Source organism: Salmo trutta, unplaced genomic scaffold, assembly GCF_901001165.1.
Source record: "Salmo trutta unplaced genomic scaffold, fSalTru1.1, whole genome shotgun sequence".
Classification (NCBI taxonomy): domain Eukaryota; kingdom Metazoa; phylum Chordata; class Actinopteri; order Salmoniformes; family Salmonidae; genus Salmo; species Salmo trutta.
In genome coordinates, this window is record NW_021823154.1 from 2,769,854 (window position 1) to 2,790,041 (window position 20,188).

A 20,188-nucleotide genomic window follows, 5' to 3' on the forward strand; every position below is an offset into this window, starting at 1 on the left:
CACGGTACACATACACACTGGACGGTACACATGCACACAGTGGACGGTACACATGCACACAGTGGACGGTACACACAGCTTGCCCACAGCGCACACATTGGTGGGGCCTATAAAATCTGCGATACGGAGAGCGGATTTCAACAATATTCAATAATGTTATTGAACTTAGTAGGAAATCAACTACACTGAAAAATGTTGGTCTGATGTTTCATGAGCTGAAAAAAAACATCCCATGAATGTTCTCAATGCACAAAAAGCTTATTTCTCTCCAATTCTGTGCACAAATTTGTTGACATCCTTGTTAGTGAACATTTCTCCTTTTGTCAAGATAATCCAGCCACCTGGCAGGTGTGGCATATCAAGAAGCTGATTAAACAGCATGATCATTACATAGGTGCACCTTGTGCTGCAGAACAATGAAATGCCCCACTTTAAAATGGGCAGTTTTGTCACACAACACAATGCCACAGATGTCTTAGGTTTTTAAGGGAGCGTGCAGTTGGCATGCTGACTGTAGGAACGTCCAGCAGAGCTGTTGCCAGATAATTGAATGTTAATTTCTCTACCATAAGCCGACCAACAACGTCGTTTTAAAGGATTTGGCAGTATGTCCAAATGGCCTCACAACCGCAGATCACGTGTAACCACGCCAGTCCAGGACCTCCGCATCCGGCTTCTTCACCTGCGGCATCATCTGAGACCAACAAACCAACCAACCAATTTCTGTACAAACTGTCAGAAACCGTCTCAGGGAAGCTCATCTGCGTGCTCGTCGTCCTCACCAGGGTCATGACCTGACTGCAGTTCGGCGTCGTAACCGACTTCATTGGATAACTGCTCACCTTCGATGGCCCCTGGCACGCTGGAGAAGTGTCCAAGCATTTTGTTTTATGTCAACGTTGTGAACAGAGTGCCCCATGGTGGAGGGGGGGTTTATGTTATGGGAAGGCATAAACTACGGACAACGAACAAAGGCATTTTATCGATGGCCGTTTGAATGCACAGAGATACCGTGACGAGATCCAACTAGATGTATTGAACTAGGTAGGGAGTCAACTAGATGTATTGAACTAGGTAGGGAGTCAACTAGATGTATGGAACTCGGTAGGGAGTCAACTAGATGTATTGAACTGGGTAGGGAGTCAACTAGATGTATTGAACTGGGTAGGGAGTCAACTAGATGTATTGAACTGGGTAGGGAGTCAACTAGATGTATTGAACTGGGTAGGGAGTCAACTAGATGTATTGAACTGGGTAGGGAGTCAACTAGATGTATTGAACTGGGTAGGGAGTCAACTAGATGTATTGAACTAGGTAGGGAGTCAACTAGATGTATGGAACTCGGTAGGGAGTCAACTAGATGTATTGAACTGGGTAGGGAGTCAACTAGATGTATTGAACTGGGTAGGGAGTCAACTAGATGTATTGAACTCGGTAGGGAGTCAACTAGATGTATTGAACTCGGTAGGGAGTCAACTAGATGTATTGAACTCGGTAGGGAGTCAACTAGATGTATTGAACTCGGTAGGGAGTCAACTAGATGTATTGAACTCGGTAGGGAGTCAACTAGATGTATTGAACTGGGTAGGGAGTCAACTAGATGTATTGAACTAGGTAGGGAGTCAACTAGATGTATGGAACTCGGTAGGGAGTCAACTAGATGTATTGAACTGGGTAGGGAGTCAACTAGATGTATTGAACTCGGTAGGGAGTCAACTAGATGTATTGAACTCGGTAGGGAGTCAACTAGATGTATTGAACTCGGTAGGGAGTCAACTAGATGTATTGAACTCGGTAGGGAGTCAACTAGATGTATTGAACTCGGTAGGGAGTCAACTAGATGTATTGAACTGGGTAGGGAGTCAACTAGATGTATTGAACTGGGTAGGGAGTCAACTAGATGAATTGAACTGGGTAGGGAGTCAACTAGATGTATTGAACTGGGTAGGGAGTCAACTAGATGTATTGAACTGGGTAGGGAGTCAACTAGATGTATTGAACTGGGTAGGGAATCAACTAGATGTATTGAACTGGGTAGGGAGTCAACTAGATGTATTGAACTCGGTAGGGAGTCAACTAGATGTATTGAACTGGGTAGGGAATCAACTAGATGTAGGGAATCAACTAGATGTATTGAACTCGGTAGGGAATCAACTAGATGTAGGGAATCAACTAGATGTATTGAACTCGGTAGGGAATCAACTAGATGTAGGGAATCAACTAGATGTATTGAACTCGGTAGGGAGTCAACTAGATGTATTGAACTGGGTAGGGAGTCAACTAGATGTATTGAACTGGGTAGGGAGTCAACTAGATGTATTGAACTCGGTAGGGAGTCAACTAGATGTATTGAACTGGGTAGGGATTCAACTAGATGTATTGAACTGGGTAGGGAGTCAACTAGATGTATTGAACTGGGTAGGGAATCAACTAGATGTATTGAACTGGGTAGGGATTCAACTAGATGTATTGAACTGGGTAGGGAGTCAACTAGATGTATTGAACTGGGTAGGGAATCAACTAGATGTATTGAACTGGGTAGGGAGTCAACTAGATGTATTGAACTAGGTAGGGAGTCAACTAGATGTATTGAACTAGGTAGGGAGTCAACTAGATGTATTGAACTAGGTAGGGAGTCAACTAGATGTATTGAACTCGGTAGGGAGTCAACTAGATGTATTGAACTGTGTAGGGAGTCAACTAGATGTATTGAACTGGGTAGGGAGTCAACTAGATGTATTGAACTGGGTATGGAGTCAACTAGATGAATTGAACTGGGTAGGGAATCAACTAGATGTAGGGAATCAACTAGATGTATTGAACTCGGTAGGGAATCAACTAGATGTAGGGAATCAACTAGATGTATTGAACTCGGTAGGGAATCAACTAGATGTAGGGAATCAACTAGATGTATTGAACTCGGTAGGGAGTCAACTAGATGTATTGAACTCGGTAGGGAGTCAACTAGATGTATTGAACTGTGTAGGGAGTCAACTAGATGTATTGAACTGGGTAGGGAGTCAACTAGATGTATTGAACTGGGTAGGGAGTCAACTAGATGAATTGAACTCGGTAGGGAGTCAACTAGATGTATTGAACTGGGTAGGGAGTCAACTAGATGTATTGAACTAGGTAGGGAGTCAACTAGATGTATTGAACTAGGTAGGGAGTCAACTAGATGTATTGAACTAGGTAGGGAGTCAACTAGATGTATTGAACTGGGTAGGGAGTCAACTAGATGTATTGAACTCGGTAGGGAGTCAACTAGATGTATTGAACTGGGTAGGGAGTCAACTAGATGTATTGAACTGGGTAGGGAATCAACTAGATGTATTGAACTGGGTAGGGAGTCAACTAGATGTAGGGAATCAACTAGATGTATTGAACTAGGTAGGGAGTCAACTAGATGTATTGAACTCGGTAGGGAGTCAACTAAATGTATTGAACTGGGTAGGGAATCAACTAGATGTATTGAACTCGGTAGGGAGTCAACTAGATGTATTGAACTCGGTAGGGAATCAACTAGATGTATTGAACTCGGTAGGGAGTCAACTAGATGTATTGAACTGGGTAGGGATTCAACTAGATGTATTGAACTGGGTAGGGAGTCAACTAGATGTATTGAACTAGATGTAGGGAGTCAACTAGATGTATTGAACTAGATGTAGGGAATCAACTAGATGTATTGAACTAGATGTAGGGAATCAACTAGATGAATTGAACTCGGTAGGGAGTCAACTAGATGAATTGATATTATTGAAGAAGAAGATGAGACACGAACAGAATGCGTCAGTGGTTTGTATTTCCCAGAACTCCTCTCTGTCACCACTATGTTTATCCGTTTTAGCGATGATGCTAATAATGCTAACAGTCTTGTGGTAGACTGAAAGACTTCTCTCCCCAAAAAAACCTTTTCAATTAAATGTTAACTTCAAAGTAGACCATGTTTAACCTGGCTGAATGATTATCATGATTATTAGCATCAATCCAGTGGCGATTTCTTTAGCAAACTCCGCAATTGACATGTGTGCTACAGAAACACTGCTAACCAAACAGGTCTCTTGTTGGTGCACAGTTGAATTGAAGGACATCTAAAAACCGAAAATAAAACGTTCTTAGATTTTATTTTTACCAGACCACAAAAAAAGTGGTCTCCTGTTGTAGTTTTAAGTATTAAAGTGTGATTTTTTTGGAGAGTGAAAACTTGGAGAGAAACAGATTTTATAGGGACACACAGTTCATTCATGCCCTGGAACATCTCCCTATAGCTTTGCATTGTGTTCTCCTCCTATGCAGAATCTAACTCGTTCACCCTTCCTCACCTTCCTCTCTCTTCTCCCTCCCTCTTTCTCTCCATCAGACCGAGGGAATGACAACTGGTTGATCAAGTATGAGAAGTCAGGGGAAGGAGAGGGAGAGAAGGTGAGCTGTGTGTGTGTGTGTGTGTGTGGACTGCAGTCCATAGATCATGTGTGTTTTGAAAGAAGTGACATGTGGACTGTGGACTGTGGACTCTGCGTGACTCATACTTATCACACACACTCTACAGTATGATGTAAGACTGTCTCAGAGGACTAGTTAACATTCAGTATGATGTAAGACTGTCTCAGAGGACTAGTTAACATTCAGTATGATGTAAGACTGTCTCAGAGGACTAGTTAACATTCAGTATGATGTAAGACTGTCTCAGAGGACTAGTTAACATTCAGTATGATGTAAGACTGTCTCAGAGGACTAGTTAACATTCAGTATGATGTAAGACTGTCTCAGAGGACTAGTTAACATTCAGTATGATGTAAGACTGTCTCAGAGGACTAGTTAACATTCAGTATGATGTAAGACTGTCTCAGAGGACTAGTTAACATTCAGTATGATGTAAGACTGTCTCAGAGGACTAGTTAACATTCAGTATGATGTAAGACTGTCTCAGAGGACTAGTTAACATTCAGTATGATGTAAGACTGTCTCAGAGGACGAGTTAACATTCAGTATGATGTAAGACTGTCTCTGAGGACTAGTTAACATTCAGTATGATGTAAGACTGTCTCTGAGGACTAGTTAACATTCAGTATGATGTAAGACTGTCTCAGAGGACTAGTTAACATTCAGTATGATGTAAGACTGTCTCAGAGGACTAGTTAACATTCAGTATGATGTAAGACTGTCTCAGAGGACTAGTTAACATTCAGTATGATGTAAGACTGTCTCAGAGGACTAGTTAACATTCAGTATGATGTAAGACTGTCTCAGAGGACTAGTTAACATTCAGTATGATGTAAGACTGTCTCAGAGGACTAGTTACCTAACAATTTCATAACAACTACCTTGTACACACAAGTGTAAAGGAATGAATAAGAATATGTACATATAAATATATGAATGAGTGATGGCCGAACGGCATAGGCAAGATGCAGTAGATGGTACAGAGTACAGTATATACATATGAGATTAGTAATGTAGGGTATGTAAACATTATATAAAGTGGCCTTGTTTAAAGTGACTAGTGATACATTTATTACATTTTTTTATTATGAAAGTGGCTTGAGTTGAGTCTGTATGTTGGCAGCAGCCACTCAATGTTGGTGATGGCTGTTTAACAGACTGATGGCCTTGAGATAGAAGCTGTTTTTCAGTCTCTCGGTCCCTGCTTTGATACATATTACTAGTTACCCCCCATATTTAATACAACAGAACGTATTACTAGTTACCCCCCATATTTAATACAACAGAACATATTACTAGTTACCCCCCATATTTAATACAACAGAACATATTACTAGTTACCCCCCATATTTAATACAACAGAACGTATTACTAGTTACCCCCCATATTTAATACAACAGAACATATTACTAGTTACCCCCCATATTACTAGTTACCCCCCATATTTAATACAACAGAACATATTACTAGTTACCCCCCATATTTAATACAACAGAATGTATTACTAGTTACCCCCCCTATTTAATACAACAGAATGTATTACTAGTTACCCCCCATATTTAATACAACAGAACGTATTACTAGTTACCCCCCATATTACTAGTTACCCCCCATATTTAATACAACAGAACGTATTACTAGTTACCCCCCATATTTAATACAACAGAATGTATTACTAGTTACCCCCCATATTTAATACAACAGAACGTATTACTAGTTACCCCCCATATTTAATACAACAGAATGTATTACTAGTTACCCCCCATATTACTAGTTACCCCCCATATTACTAGTTACCCCCCATATTTAATACAACAGAACGTATTACTAGTTACCCCCCATATTTAATACAACAGAATGTATTACTAGTTACCCCCCATATTTAATACAACAGAATGTATTACTAGTTACCCCCCATATTTAATACAACAGAATGTATTACTAGTTACCCCCCATATTTAATACAACAGAATGTATTACTAGTTACCCCCCATATTTAATACAACAGAACATATTACTAGTTACCCCCCATATTTAATACAACAGAACGTATTACTAGTAACCCCCCATATTACTAGTTACCCCCCCATATTTAATACAACAGAACGTATTACTAGTTACCCCCCATATTACTAGTTACCCCCCATATTTAATACAACAGAACGTATTACTAGTTACCCCCCATATTTAATACAACAGAACGTATTACTAGTTACCCCCCATATTTAATACAACAGAACGTATTACTAGTTACCCCCCATATTTAATACAACAGAACATATTACTAGTAACCCCCCATATTTAATACAACAGAACGTATTACTAGTAACCCCCCATATTTAATACAACAGAACGTATTACTAGTTACCCCCCATATTTAATACAACAGAACGTATTACTAGTTACCCCCCATATTTAATACAACAGAATGTATTACTAGTTACCCCCCATATTACTAGTTACCCCCCCATATTTAATACAACAGAACGTATTACTAGTTACCCCCCATATTTAATACAACAGAATGTATTACTAGTTACCCCCCATATTTAATACAACAGAACGTATTACTAGTTACCCCCCATATTTAATACAACAGAATGTATTACTAGTTACCCCCCATATTACTAGTAACCCCCCATATTTAATACAACAGAACATATTATTAGTTACCCCCCATATTACTAGTTACCCCCCATATTACTAGTTACCCCCCATATTTAATACAACAGAACGTATTACTAGTTACCCCCATATTACTAGTTACCCCCCATATTTAATACAACAGAACATATTACTAGTTACCCCCCATATTTAATACAACAGAACAGATTACTAGTAACCCCCCATATTTAATACAACAGAACGTATTACTAGTTACCCCCCATATTACTAGTTACCCCCCATATTACTAGTTACCCCCCATATTTAATACAACAGAACGTATTACTAGTTACCCCCCATATTTAATACAACAGAATGTATTACTAGTTACCCCCCATATTACTAGTTACCCCCCATATTTAATACAACATAATGTATTACTAGTTACCCCCCATATTACTAGTTACCCCCCATATTTAATACAACAGAACGTATTACTAGTTACCCCCCATATTTAATACAACAGAACATATTACTAGTAACCCCCCATATTTAATACAACAGAACGTATTACTAGTAACCCCCCATATTTAATACAACAGAACGTATTACTAGTTACCCCCCATATTTAATACAACAGAACGTATTACTAGTAACCCCCCATATTACTAGTAACCCCCCATATTTAATACAACAGAACGTATTACTAGTTACCCCCCATATTACTAGTTACCCCCCCATATTTAATACAACAGAACGTATTACTAGTTACCCCCCATATTACTAGTTACCCCCCATATTTAATACAACAGAATGTATTACTAGTTACCCCCCATATTTAATACAACAGAACGTATTACTAGTTACCCCCCATATTTAATACAACAGAACGTATTACTAGTTACCCCCCATATTACTAGTTACCCCCATATTTAATACAACAGAACATATTACTAGTTACCCCCCATATTTAATACAACAGAACGTATTACTAGTTACCCCCCATATTTAATACAACAGAACGTATTACTAGTTACCCCCCATATTACTAGTTACCCCCCATATTTAATACAACAGAACGTATTACTAGTTACCCCCCATATTTAATACAACAGAATGTATTACTAGTTACCCCCCATATTACTAGTTACCCCCCATATTTAATACAACAGAACATATTACTAGTTACCCCCCATATTTAATACAACAGAACGTATTACTAGTTACCCCCCATATTTAATACAACAGAACGTATTACTAGTTACCCCCCATATTTAATACAACAGAATGTATTACTAGTTACCCCCCATATTTAATACAACAGAACGTATTACTAGTTACCCCCCATATTACTAGTTACCCCCCATATTTAATACAACAGAACGTATTACTAGTTACCCCCCATATTTAATACAACAGAATGTATTACTAGTTACCCCCCATATTACTAGTTACCCCCCATATTTAATACAACAGAATGTATTACTAGTTACCCCCCATATTACTAGTTACCCCCCATATTTAATACAACAGAACGTATTACTAGTTACCCCCCATATTTAATACAACAGAACATATTACTAGTTACCCCCCATATTTAATACAACAGAACATATTACTAGTTACCCCCCATATTACTAGTTACCCCCCATATTTAATACAACAGAACGTATTACTAGTTACCCCCCATATTTAATACAACAGAATGTATTACTAGTTACCCCCCATATTACTAGTTACCCCCCATATTTAATACAACAGAATGTATTACTAGTTACCCCCCATATTACTAGTTACCCCCCATATTTAATACAACAGAACGTATTACTAGTTACCCCCCCATATTTTATACAACAGAACATATTACTAGTTACCCCCCATATTTAATACAACAGAACGTATTACTAGTTACCCCCCATATTTAATACAACAGAACATATTACTAGTAACCCCCCATATTTAATACAACAGAACGTATTACTAGTAACCCCCCATATTTAATACAACAGAACGTATTACTAGTAACCCCCCATATTTAATACAACAGAACGTATTACTAGTTACCCCCCATATTTAATACAACAGAACGTATTACTAGTAACCCCCCATATTACTAGTAACCCCCCATATTTAATATAACAGAACGTATTACTAGTTACCCCCCCATATTTAATACAACAGAACGTATTACTAGTTACCCCCCATATTTAATACAACAGAACGTATTACTAGTTACCCCCCATATTACTAGTAACCCCCCATATTTAATACAACAGAACGTATTACTAGTTACCCCCCATATTACTAGTTACCCCCCCATATTTAATACAACAGAACGTATTACTAGTTACCCCCCATATTTAATACAACAGAACGTATTACTAGTTACCCCCCATATTTAATACAACAGAACGTATTACTAGTTACCCCCCCATATTTAATACAACAGAACGTATTACTAGTTACCCCCCATATTTAATACAACAGAACATATTACTAGTTACCCCCCATATTACTAGTTACCCCCCATATTTAATACAACAGAACGTATTACTAGTTACCCCCCATATTACTAGTTACCCCCCATATTTAATACAACAGAACGTATTACTAGTTACCCCCCATATTTAATACAACAGAACGTATTACTAGTTACCCCCCATATTTAATACAACAGAACGTATTACTAGTTACCCCCCATATTTAATACAACAGAACGTATTACTAGTTACCCCCCATATTTAATACAACAGAACGTATTACTAGTAACCCCCCATATTTAATACAACAGAATGTATTACTAGTTACCCCCCATATTTAATACAACAGAATGTATTACTAGTTACCCCCCATATTTAATACAACAGAACGTATTACTAGTTACCCCCCATATTTAATACAACAGAATGTATTACTAGTTACCCCCCATATTACTAGTTAACCCCCATATTACTAGTTACCCCCCATATTTAATACAACAGAACATATTACTAGTTACCCCCCATATTTAATACAACAGAACGTATTACTAGTTACCCCCCATATTACTAGTTACCCCCCATATTTAATACAACAGAACGTATTACTAGTTACCCCCCATATTTAATACAACAGAATGTATTACTAGTTACCCCCCATATTTAATACAACAGAACATATTACTAGTTACCCCCCATATTTAATACAACAGAACGTATTACTAGTTACCCCCCATATTACTAGTTACCCCCCATATTTAATACAACAGAACGTATTACTAGTTACCCCCCATATTACTAGTTACCCCCCATATTTAATACAACAGAACATATTACTAGTAACCCCCCATATTTAATACAACAGAACGTATTACTAGTTACCCCCCATATTACTAGTTAACCCCCATATTTAATACAACAGAACATATTACTAGTTACCCCCCATATTTAATACAACAGAACGTATATAAATAATCTCTTAGTTCCACTCTAGTTGTCCAAGACATTTTAATGAATGAATCTCTTTTAAACGACTATTCGGTGTTTTGGGACCATTCTGCCAAGGGAGTTCCCAGGACTTCACGGCCCTGAAACTAAAATGTCTCATCTGTGTTTCGGAGGCGTTGGTTTTGCTCCATGTGTTAACAAAGTGTTGGACCAGACCCAGTTTATCATGTATAACAGTTGTCCTTTCAGGGTGATGAATCATTTTGAAAAAAAAGTGATTTTGTGTATATACATTTTTCTATAATTTCCTTGACAGTCGACCATTTTGAGTGTTTTATGTAATTATATCAATAATAAACAGTGTGTAGCTAATCAATACATGTTGTATCTCTCTATCAGGACCAGACAGAACAGAGTAGAGAGCAGGCTATAGACAACCATCAATCAATACAGAACAATGTGTAGTTAATCAATACATGCTGTATCTCTCTATCAGGACCAGACAGAGCAGAGTAGAGAGCAGGCTATAGACAACAATCAATCAATACAGAACAATGTGTAGTTAATCAATACATGTTGTATCTCTCTATCAGGACCAGACAGAACAGAGTAGAGAGCAGGCTATAGACAACCATCAATACAGAACAATGTGTAGCTAATCAATACATGTTGTATCTCTCTATCAGGACCAGACAGAGCAGAGTAGAGAGCAGGCTATAGACAACAATCAATACAGAACAATGTGTAGTTAATCAATACATGTTGTATCTCTCTATCAGGACCAGACAGAACAGAGTAGAGAGCAGGCTATAGACAACAATCAATACAGAACAATGTGTAGCTAATCAATACATGTTGTATCTCTCTATCAGGCCATCCAGATAGCAGCTATAGACAACGGCCTGGCCTTCCCCTTCAAACACCCTGACGAGTGGAGAGCCTGTAAGTTACTGTTACACACACACACACACACACACACACACACACACACACACACACACCCTTACTGGTCCTCTCCTGTCCCCTATAGACCCGTTCCATTGGGCGTGTCTGCCCCAGGCTAAAGTACCCTTCTCCCAGGAGACCAGAGAGCTGGTGCTGTCCCGTCTGTCAGACATGAACTTCGTTCAGGACCTCTGTGAAGACCTCTACGAAATGTTTATGGTAGATATCCACTGCTATTTCTTTCTCTTTCTGTGTCTTTCTGTGTCTTTCTGTGTCTTTCTGTCTTTCTGTCTTTGTCTCTCTCTCTCTCTCTCTCTCTCTCTCTCTCTCTCTCTCTCTCTCTCTCTCTCTCTCTCTCGATAGATAGATAGATAGATAGATAGAACAGAGAGATAGATATCTGTCTCTCACTCCCTCTCTTCAGAGGTTGAGGTGAGAGGTCAAAGAATGTCTGTGTGGTACTCTGACACCATCCAACATTACCATGTGACATTTCAAACCCAAACGACAAGTATTAGCTATGTGGTCAACAGAAACTAACTCTCTCTGTCTCTCTGCTCTCTCTGTCTCTCCCTTTGTCTCCCCCTCGCTGTCTCTCTCTGTCTCTTTCTGTCTCCCCCTCACTGTCTCTCTCGCTGTCTCTCTCTGTTTGTGTTTCAGGCAGATAAAGGTTTTGACAAGACCATGTTTGAAAAGCAGATGTCAGTCATGAGAGGACAGGTGAGTTTTCTTCCTGTTTACCTTTGACATTGTGGATACATCCCCAAGGGCACCCTATTCCCTATATAGTGCACTACTTTAGACCAGAGCCCTATGGCACCCTATTCCCTATATAGTGCACTACTTTAGACCAGAGACCTATGGCACCATATTCCCTATATAGTGCACTACTTTAGACCAGAGACCTATGGCACCATATTCCCTATATAGTGCACTACTCTGGTCTAAAGTAGTGCACTATATAAGGACTAGGGTGCTGATCGAGACACTGTCTATATGTACATGGAATAACAGAATAACACCTGCTCGTCAAACATCTCATTACTAAATCATGGACATTAATATGGAGTTGGTGCTATAACAGCCTCCGCTCTTCTGGGAAGGATTTCCACTAGATGTTGGAACATTGCTGTGGGGACTTGCTTCCTTTCAGCCACAACAGCATTAGTGAGGTCAGGAACTGATGTTGAGCGATCAGTCCTGGCTCGCAGTCCTCATTCCAATTCATCCCAAAGGTGTTCGATGCAGTTGAGGGTCAGGGCTCTGTGCAGGCCAGTCAAGTTCTTCCACACCGATCTCAACAAACCGTTTCTGTATTGACTTCGCTTTGTGCACTGGGGGGCATTGTCATGCTGAAACAGGAAAGGGCCTTCCCCAAACCGTTGCCACAAAGTTGGAAGCACAGAATCATCTAGAATGTCATTATATGCTGTAGCGTTAAGATTTCCCTTCACTGGAACTAAGGGGCCCGAACCATGAAAAACAGCCCCAGAACAATATTCCTCCTCCACCAAACTTTACAGTTAGCACTGTGCATTGGGGCAGGTAGGGTTCTCCTAGTGTATGAAGGGGTGTCCACACTGCTGTATATATAGTGTATGAAGGGGTGTCCATACTGCTGTATATATAGTATGAAGGGGTGTCCATAATGCTGTATATATAGTGTATGAAGGGGTGTCCATACTGCTGTATATATAGTGTATGAAGGGGTGTCCATACTGCTGTATATATAGTGTATGAAGGGGTGTCCATACTGCTGTATATATAGTATGAAGGGGTGTCCATACTGCTGTATATATAGTATGAAGGGGTGTCCATACTGCTGTATATATAGTATGAAGGGGTGTCCATACTGCTGTATATATAGTATGAAGGGGTGTCCATACTGCTGTATATATAGTGTATGAAGGGGTGTCCATACTGCTGTATATATAGTGTATGAAGGGGTGTCCATACTGCTGTGTATATAGTGTATGAAGGGGTGTCCATACTGCTGTATATATAGTGTATGAAGGGGTGTCCATACTGCTGTGTATATAGTGTATGAAGGGGTGTCCATACTGCTGTATATATAGTGTATGAAGGGGTGTCCATACTGCTGTATATATAGTGTATGAAGGGGTGTCCATACTGCTGTATATATAGTGTATGAAGGGGTGTCCATACTGCTGTATATATAGTGTATGAAGGGGTGTCCATACTGCTGTATATATAGTGTATGAAGGGGTGTCCATACTGCTGTATATATAGTGTATGAAGGGGTGTCCATACTGCTGTATATATAGTATGAAGGGGTGTCCATACTGCTGTATATATAGTATGAAGGGGTGTCCATACTGCTGTATATATAGTATGAAGGGGTGTCCATACTGCTGTATATATAGTATGAAGGGGTGTCCATACTGCTGTATATATAATGTATGAAGGGGTGTCCAACATACTGCTGTATATATAGTGTATGAAGGGGTGTCCATACTGCTGTATATATAGTGTATGAAGGGGTGTCCATACTGCTGTATATATAGTGTATGAAGGGGTGTCCATACTGCTGTATATATAGTGTATGAAGGGGTGTCCATACTGCTGTATATATAGAGTATGAAGGGGTGTCCATACTGCTGTATATATAGTGTATGAAGGAGTGTCCATACTGCTGTATATATAGTGTATGAAGGGGTGTCCATACTGCTGTATATATAGTGTATGAAGGGGTGTCCATACTGCTGTATATATAGTGTATGAAGGGGTGTCCATACTGCTGTATATATAGTGTATGAAGGAGTGTCCACATACTGCTGTATATATAGTGTATGAAGGGGTGTCCATACTGCTGTATATATAGTGTATGAAGAGGTGTCCATACTGCTGTATATATAGTGTATGAAGGGGTGTCCATACTGCTGTATATATAGTGTATGAAGGGGTGTCCATACTGCTGTATATATAGTGTATGAAGGGGTGTCCATACTGCTGTATATATAGTGTATGAAGGGGTGTCCATACTGCTGTATATATAGTGTATGAAGGGGTGTCCATACTGCTGTATATATAGTGTATGAAGGGGTGTCCACATACTGTTGTATATATAGTGTATGAAGGGGTGTCCATACTGCTGTATATATAGTATGAAGGGGTGTCCATACTGCTGTATATATAGTGTATGAAGGGGTGTCCACATACTGCTGTATATATAGTATGAAGGGGTGTCCACATACTGCTGTATATATAGTATGAAGGGGTGTCCATACTGCTGTATATATAGAGTATGAAGGGGTGTCCATACTGCTGTATATATATAGTATGAAGGGGTGTCCTCATACTGCTGTATATATAGTGTATGAAGGGGTGTCCATACTGCTGTATATATAGAGTATGAAGGGGTGTCCATACTGCTGTATATATAGTGTATGAAGGGGTGTCCATACTGCTGTATATATAGTGTATGAAGGGGTGTCCATACTGCTGTATATATAGAGTATGAAGGGGTGTCCATACTGCTGTATATATAGTGTATGAAGGGGTGTCCATACTGCTGTATATATAGTGGATGAAGGGGTGTCCATACTGCTGTATATATAGAGTATGAAGGGGTGTCCATACTGCTGTATATATAGTGTATGGAGGGGTGTCCATACTGCTGTATATATATATATATATATATATATATCTAATTTACAGAATATTCACACCTTTCTTTGACACTCCACATTGAGCTCAGGTGCATCCAATTTCCTTTGATCATCCTTGATGTCGCTACAACTTGATTGGAGTCCACATGTGGCCAGTTCAATTGTATGTCTTTGATTGTTCCTTTTCCCCCTCTTTCTGTTCTCTCTCTCTCCTCTCTCTCTCTCCTCTCTCTCCTCTCTCTCTCTCCCTCTCTCCTCTCCTCCTCTCTCTCCTCTCTCTCTCCTCTCTCTCTCCTCTCTCTCTCCTCTCTCTCTCTCTCCTCTCTCTCTCCTCTCTCTCTCTCTCTCTCTCTCCTCTCTCTCTCTCTCCTCTCTCTCTCCTCTCTCTCTCCTCTCTCTCTCCTCTCTAGATCCTAAACCTGAGCCAGGCGTTAAAGGATAATAAAACCCCCATTCAGTTGGTCCAGATGCCCAGAGTCGTGGTGGAGAGAAGCCGGACAGGAGGACAGGGGAGGGTGGTAACATTAGGAACAGCTTTCACCCAGACCTTCCACTGCAAGAGACCTTTCTTCTCTTCCTGGTAGAGGGAGTGATGGCTGGAGGAGCTGCTGCAGGGGTGGGTGGAGAGATGAGGAGGGAGGGAAGAGAGGGAGCCTCCACTGCAACACAATGACCTACCCTCCTGGTAGAGAGAGAGAGAGGGGGCGGGAGAGGGTGAGAGAGAGAGAAATGAAGAGACTCAGAGCATCTTTCCTCCAGAGGGATTGGTTTGGAGTTGGACATCACACGTCTGGGGAAACATCCCAAATGGCTCCCTATTCCTTTTGTAGTGCCCTACATTAGGCCCTGGTCAATAGGGTTAGTGCACTATAAAGGGAATAGTGTTCCATTTTGGGACGTATTCTGAGTGTGTTGAGCTCAGAGGAGAACCCAGGACGTCCTAAATGGAACCCTATCCCCTATCCCGTCCTGCACTACGTCTGACCAGAGGCCCCATAGGGGCTAGTGCACTTAGGGGAATATAGTGCTATTTGGGATACACCGACAGTGTCTTCGGGTTCTGCGCTACTGCCAAAATCATTTTAATATAAGCATAAAGAAAAAGCTTTTTGAAGGAATTAAATAATGTTAAAAAGTGGATAAAATACAATGTATGTTGCTTGAATGTAAGTTTACAGTTTCTATTTAAATAGAGCAACGTGTCTCCCGAGACATTTCAATGAGAGGGAATACTGTTGACAATGTGTCGTCCCAAATAGCACTACTTTTGAGTGACTTTTTTGGGATGCACTCGATGGTCATTTTTTTTCATAGCAATGAATGTATTAGTTGATTTAACATGTATGTGTAATTGCTGGTGACAGTATACTCTTGGCTATTATGGGATAGGTGGTGGGTTAAACTCAAGGTACACTGTGCAATATGACGTAATCAGGCACCGTGCGGGTGGCGAACTTCCTGCTTGAAAACAACAATTAGAATCTGCCAAGATTGAGGCTGGGATTCAATCTGACCGCAGGTTATAGACAAATGTTCCAGTGTTCGCAGAGATCCCATTCACAGAAATGTGCCTTTAAAAGGCCTCAAAGCCTATAACCCACGATCAGATTGAATCCCGGCCTGATTCTTCACCCGAAAGTGGAACTCCTGGCAGAATTGTATTCTTCTGTTGTTGTTGTCTGTAAACAGGAAGTTACCCTGCTACGTTTGATGACGTCATATTGCTGAGTCTTCCGTTAATCTCCCACCAAATGGGGGGGGGGAGGAAAAATAAGAACATTCGCACACTTGCTAAACATTTCTAAGTCCCATACAGCACCCTATTCCCTACATAGTGCACTACTTTTGACCAGGGCCTATAGGGACAAAGTAGTGCACTACTTTTGACCAGGGCCTATAGGGACAAAGTAGTGCACTACTTTTGACCAGGGCCTATAGGGACAAAGTAGTGCACTACTTTTGACCAGGGCCTATAGGGACAAAGTAGTGCACTACTTTTGACCAGGGCCTATAGGGACAAAGTAGTGCACTTTTCTTGGATAAAAGTAGTGAACTATGTAGGGATTAGGGTGCCGTTGGTGACACAGACACTGTTTGGGTTTTTCATATTTATGCATCTTGAACTTTCTATTCCTGCTGTATAATGAATGTAAAGGTAGAAATGTATTTTTTTTAAATGTTGGAAACAATAAATGTAAATTTGGGATTGGTTAAATGTGAACTCCTCTTCATTGATCTATGAAATGTTCACTATGGTTGTGTTCCAATACCCAGACTTATCATTTTGGGTATACAAAAATAGGTTTTATAGTACGTGACATTTCTAAAATGGAGAATGATTTTAATGCCAGGATGCAGGAGGCTATACTCACTGGGTATGATTTTAATGCAGGAGGCTATACTCACTGGGTATGATTTTAATGCCAGGATGCAGGAGGCTATACTCACTGGGTATGATTTTGATGCAGGAGGCTATACTCACTGGGTATGATTTTAATGCCAGGATGCAGGAGGCTATACTCATTGGGTATTTCAGCTCTTACGAGTCGTTGTATGAAGCAATAGTGTAAACACTGCTCTTTCCATGACAGACTGTAAGGCCATTCTACTGCCAATGTTTGTCTATGGAGATTGCATGGCTGTGTGCTCCGTTTTATACACCTGTCAGAAACGGATGTGGCTGAACTAGCCGAATCCACTCGTTTGAAGGGGTGTCCACATACTGCTGTATATATATATATATTTTATTTTATTATATTTTACCAGGTAAGTTGACTGACACGTTCTCATTTACAGCAACGACCTGGGGAATAGTTACAGGGGAGAGGAGGGGCGATGAATGAGCCAATTGTAAACTGGGGATGATTAGTTGGCCGTGATGGTATAAGGGCCATATATAGTGAGGCGGCAGGTAGCCTGGTGGTTAGAACGTTGGGCCAGTAACCGAAAGGTTGCTTGATAGAATCCCTGAGCTGACAAGGTACAAATCTGTTGTTCTGCCCCTGAACAAGGCAGTTAACCCACTGTTCCTAGGCCGTCATTGAAAATAAGAATTTGTTCTTAACTGACTTGCCTATTTAAATAAAGGTTACATAATGTACGTACCTCACCAGAAACGCCACAATCGGTTTCTCCACTGTACCCAGACAAAATCTGATTTAATGCGTCGCTCAGTTATGTATAGAGGCATGTCATCGTGGGAATACTCTTCCACCAGAGGTTTAAAGTAAGTTTAGCTTTAAAAAAATAGATTAACAAAACATATTGTATCGCAGCGTCTCTCCTCTCTCTAAAGATCTACTTGAACTGTACCTGTTTGCCACATCTTCAATCTAAGCCTACGAGAGCGTGTGCCCTCAGGCCTCTAGGAAAGCTAAAGTCATTACGCTAACTAAGAACAGTAAAGCCCCCTTTCCTGGCTCAAATAGCCGACCAATCAGCCTGTTACCAACCCATAGTAAACTTCTGGGGAAAAAATGGTGTTTGACCAGATACAATGCTATTTCACAGAAAACAAATTGACAACAGAATTTCAGCACCCTTATAGGGAAGGACAACAAGCACAGCACTTACACAAATGACTGACGATTGGCTGAGAGAAATTGATGATACAAATATTGTGAGGGCTGTTTTGTTAGACTTCAGTGCTGCTTTTAAAACGTATGTGTTATGGCTTTACACCCAATTCTGTATTGTGAATAAAGAGTTACTTGTGTAACAGAACACAGAGGTTGTTAATTAAGTTGTTCTTTAATGAAAGCCTCTCACATGCCACCAGAGGTCTCTTCACAGTCCCCAAGTCCAGAACAGACTATGGGAGGCGCACAGTAATACATAGAGCCATGACTACATGGAACTCTATTCCACATCAGGTAACTGATGCAGCAGTAGAATCAGATTTTAAAAAACAGGTAAAAATACACCTTATGGAACAGCTGGGACTGTGAATCCTCACAAACATAGGTGTGGATTATACACACACACACACACACACACGATAGCATACACACTATACACACACGTACACACACACACACACTGTACACACACGTACACATGGATGTGTACTGTATATATGTGGTAGTGGTGGAGTAGGGACCTGAGGGCACCTAGTCTAAATGTATTGTAATGTTTTTAAAATTGTATAAACTGCCTTAATTTTGCTGGACCCCAGGAAGAGTAGCTGCTGCCTTGGCAGGAACTAATGGGGATCCATAATAAATACAAATACTGTATATAACAATATGTATATAACAATATGAATATGTATAGAACGATATGAATATGTATAGAACGATATGAATATGTATATAACAATATGAATATGTAGATATAAATAGTGTAAATCATATCATCATGTTGTTGCTTGGTGTCTTTCCAATGTACACTGAGTGTACAAAACATTATGAACACCTGACCAGGTGAATCCAGGTGAAAGCTATGATCCCTTATTGATGTCACCTGTTAAATCCACTTCAATCAGTGTAGATGAAGGGGAGGAGACGGGTTAAAGAAGGATTTTAAGCCTTGAGACATGGATTGTGTATGTGTGCCATTTAGAGGGTGAATCAGTAAAGACAAAATATTTGCCTTTGGAACGGGGTATGGTAGTAGGTGCCAGGTGCACCGGTTTGGGTCTATCAAGAACTGCAACGCTGCTGGGTTTTTCACGCTCAACAGTTTCCCGTGTGTATCAAGATTGGTCCACCACCCAAAGGACATCCAGCCAATTTGACACAACTGTAGGGAGCATTGGAGTCAACATGGGCCAGCATCCCTGTGGAAACGCTTTCAACACCTTGTAGAGTCCATGTCCTGATGAGTTGAGGCTGTTCTGAGGACAAAAGGGGGGTGCAACTCAATATTAGGAAGGTGTTCCTAATGTTTTGTATACTCAGTGTATAACAAAGAACACTCCCCAGCACTCTATAGAAGAATATGAATATTTAATTTATAAAGCGCATTTTCCATTCTCATTATGCATCCAGCACTTTGATACAATGACTGAGCTTAAAGTGAAGAAAGAGAGACATAGAGAGAGAGAGAGAGAGACAGAGAGAGAAAGAGTGACAGAGACAGAGACAGAGACATAGAGGGAGAGAGCCAGAGACAGAGACAGAGACAGAGACATAGAGAGAGAGA

At 40.2% G+C, this 20,188-nt stretch overlaps 1 protein-coding gene across 1 annotated transcript in view; it reads left to right on the forward strand.

Annotated features, from left to right (window-relative positions):
* Positions 1–16,817, forward strand: part of LOC115189483 (phosphatidylinositol 4-kinase type 2-beta) — a 29,816-nt gene extending 12,999 nt beyond the window's left edge. Inside the window, exons 7-11 of the mRNA XM_029748100.1 lie at positions 4,361–4,422; positions 11,345–11,414; positions 11,503–11,636; positions 12,078–12,137; positions 15,457–16,817. Coding sequence (XP_029603960.1) covers positions 4,361–4,422; positions 11,345–11,414; positions 11,503–11,636; positions 12,078–12,137; positions 15,457–15,630 — 500 coding nt within the window. The 3' untranslated portion in view covers positions 15,631–16,817. The remainder of the gene's footprint in view (positions 1–4,360; positions 4,423–11,344; positions 11,415–11,502; positions 11,637–12,077; positions 12,138–15,456) is intronic.
* The last annotated feature ends 3,371 nt before the right edge of the window (positions 16,818–20,188 follow it).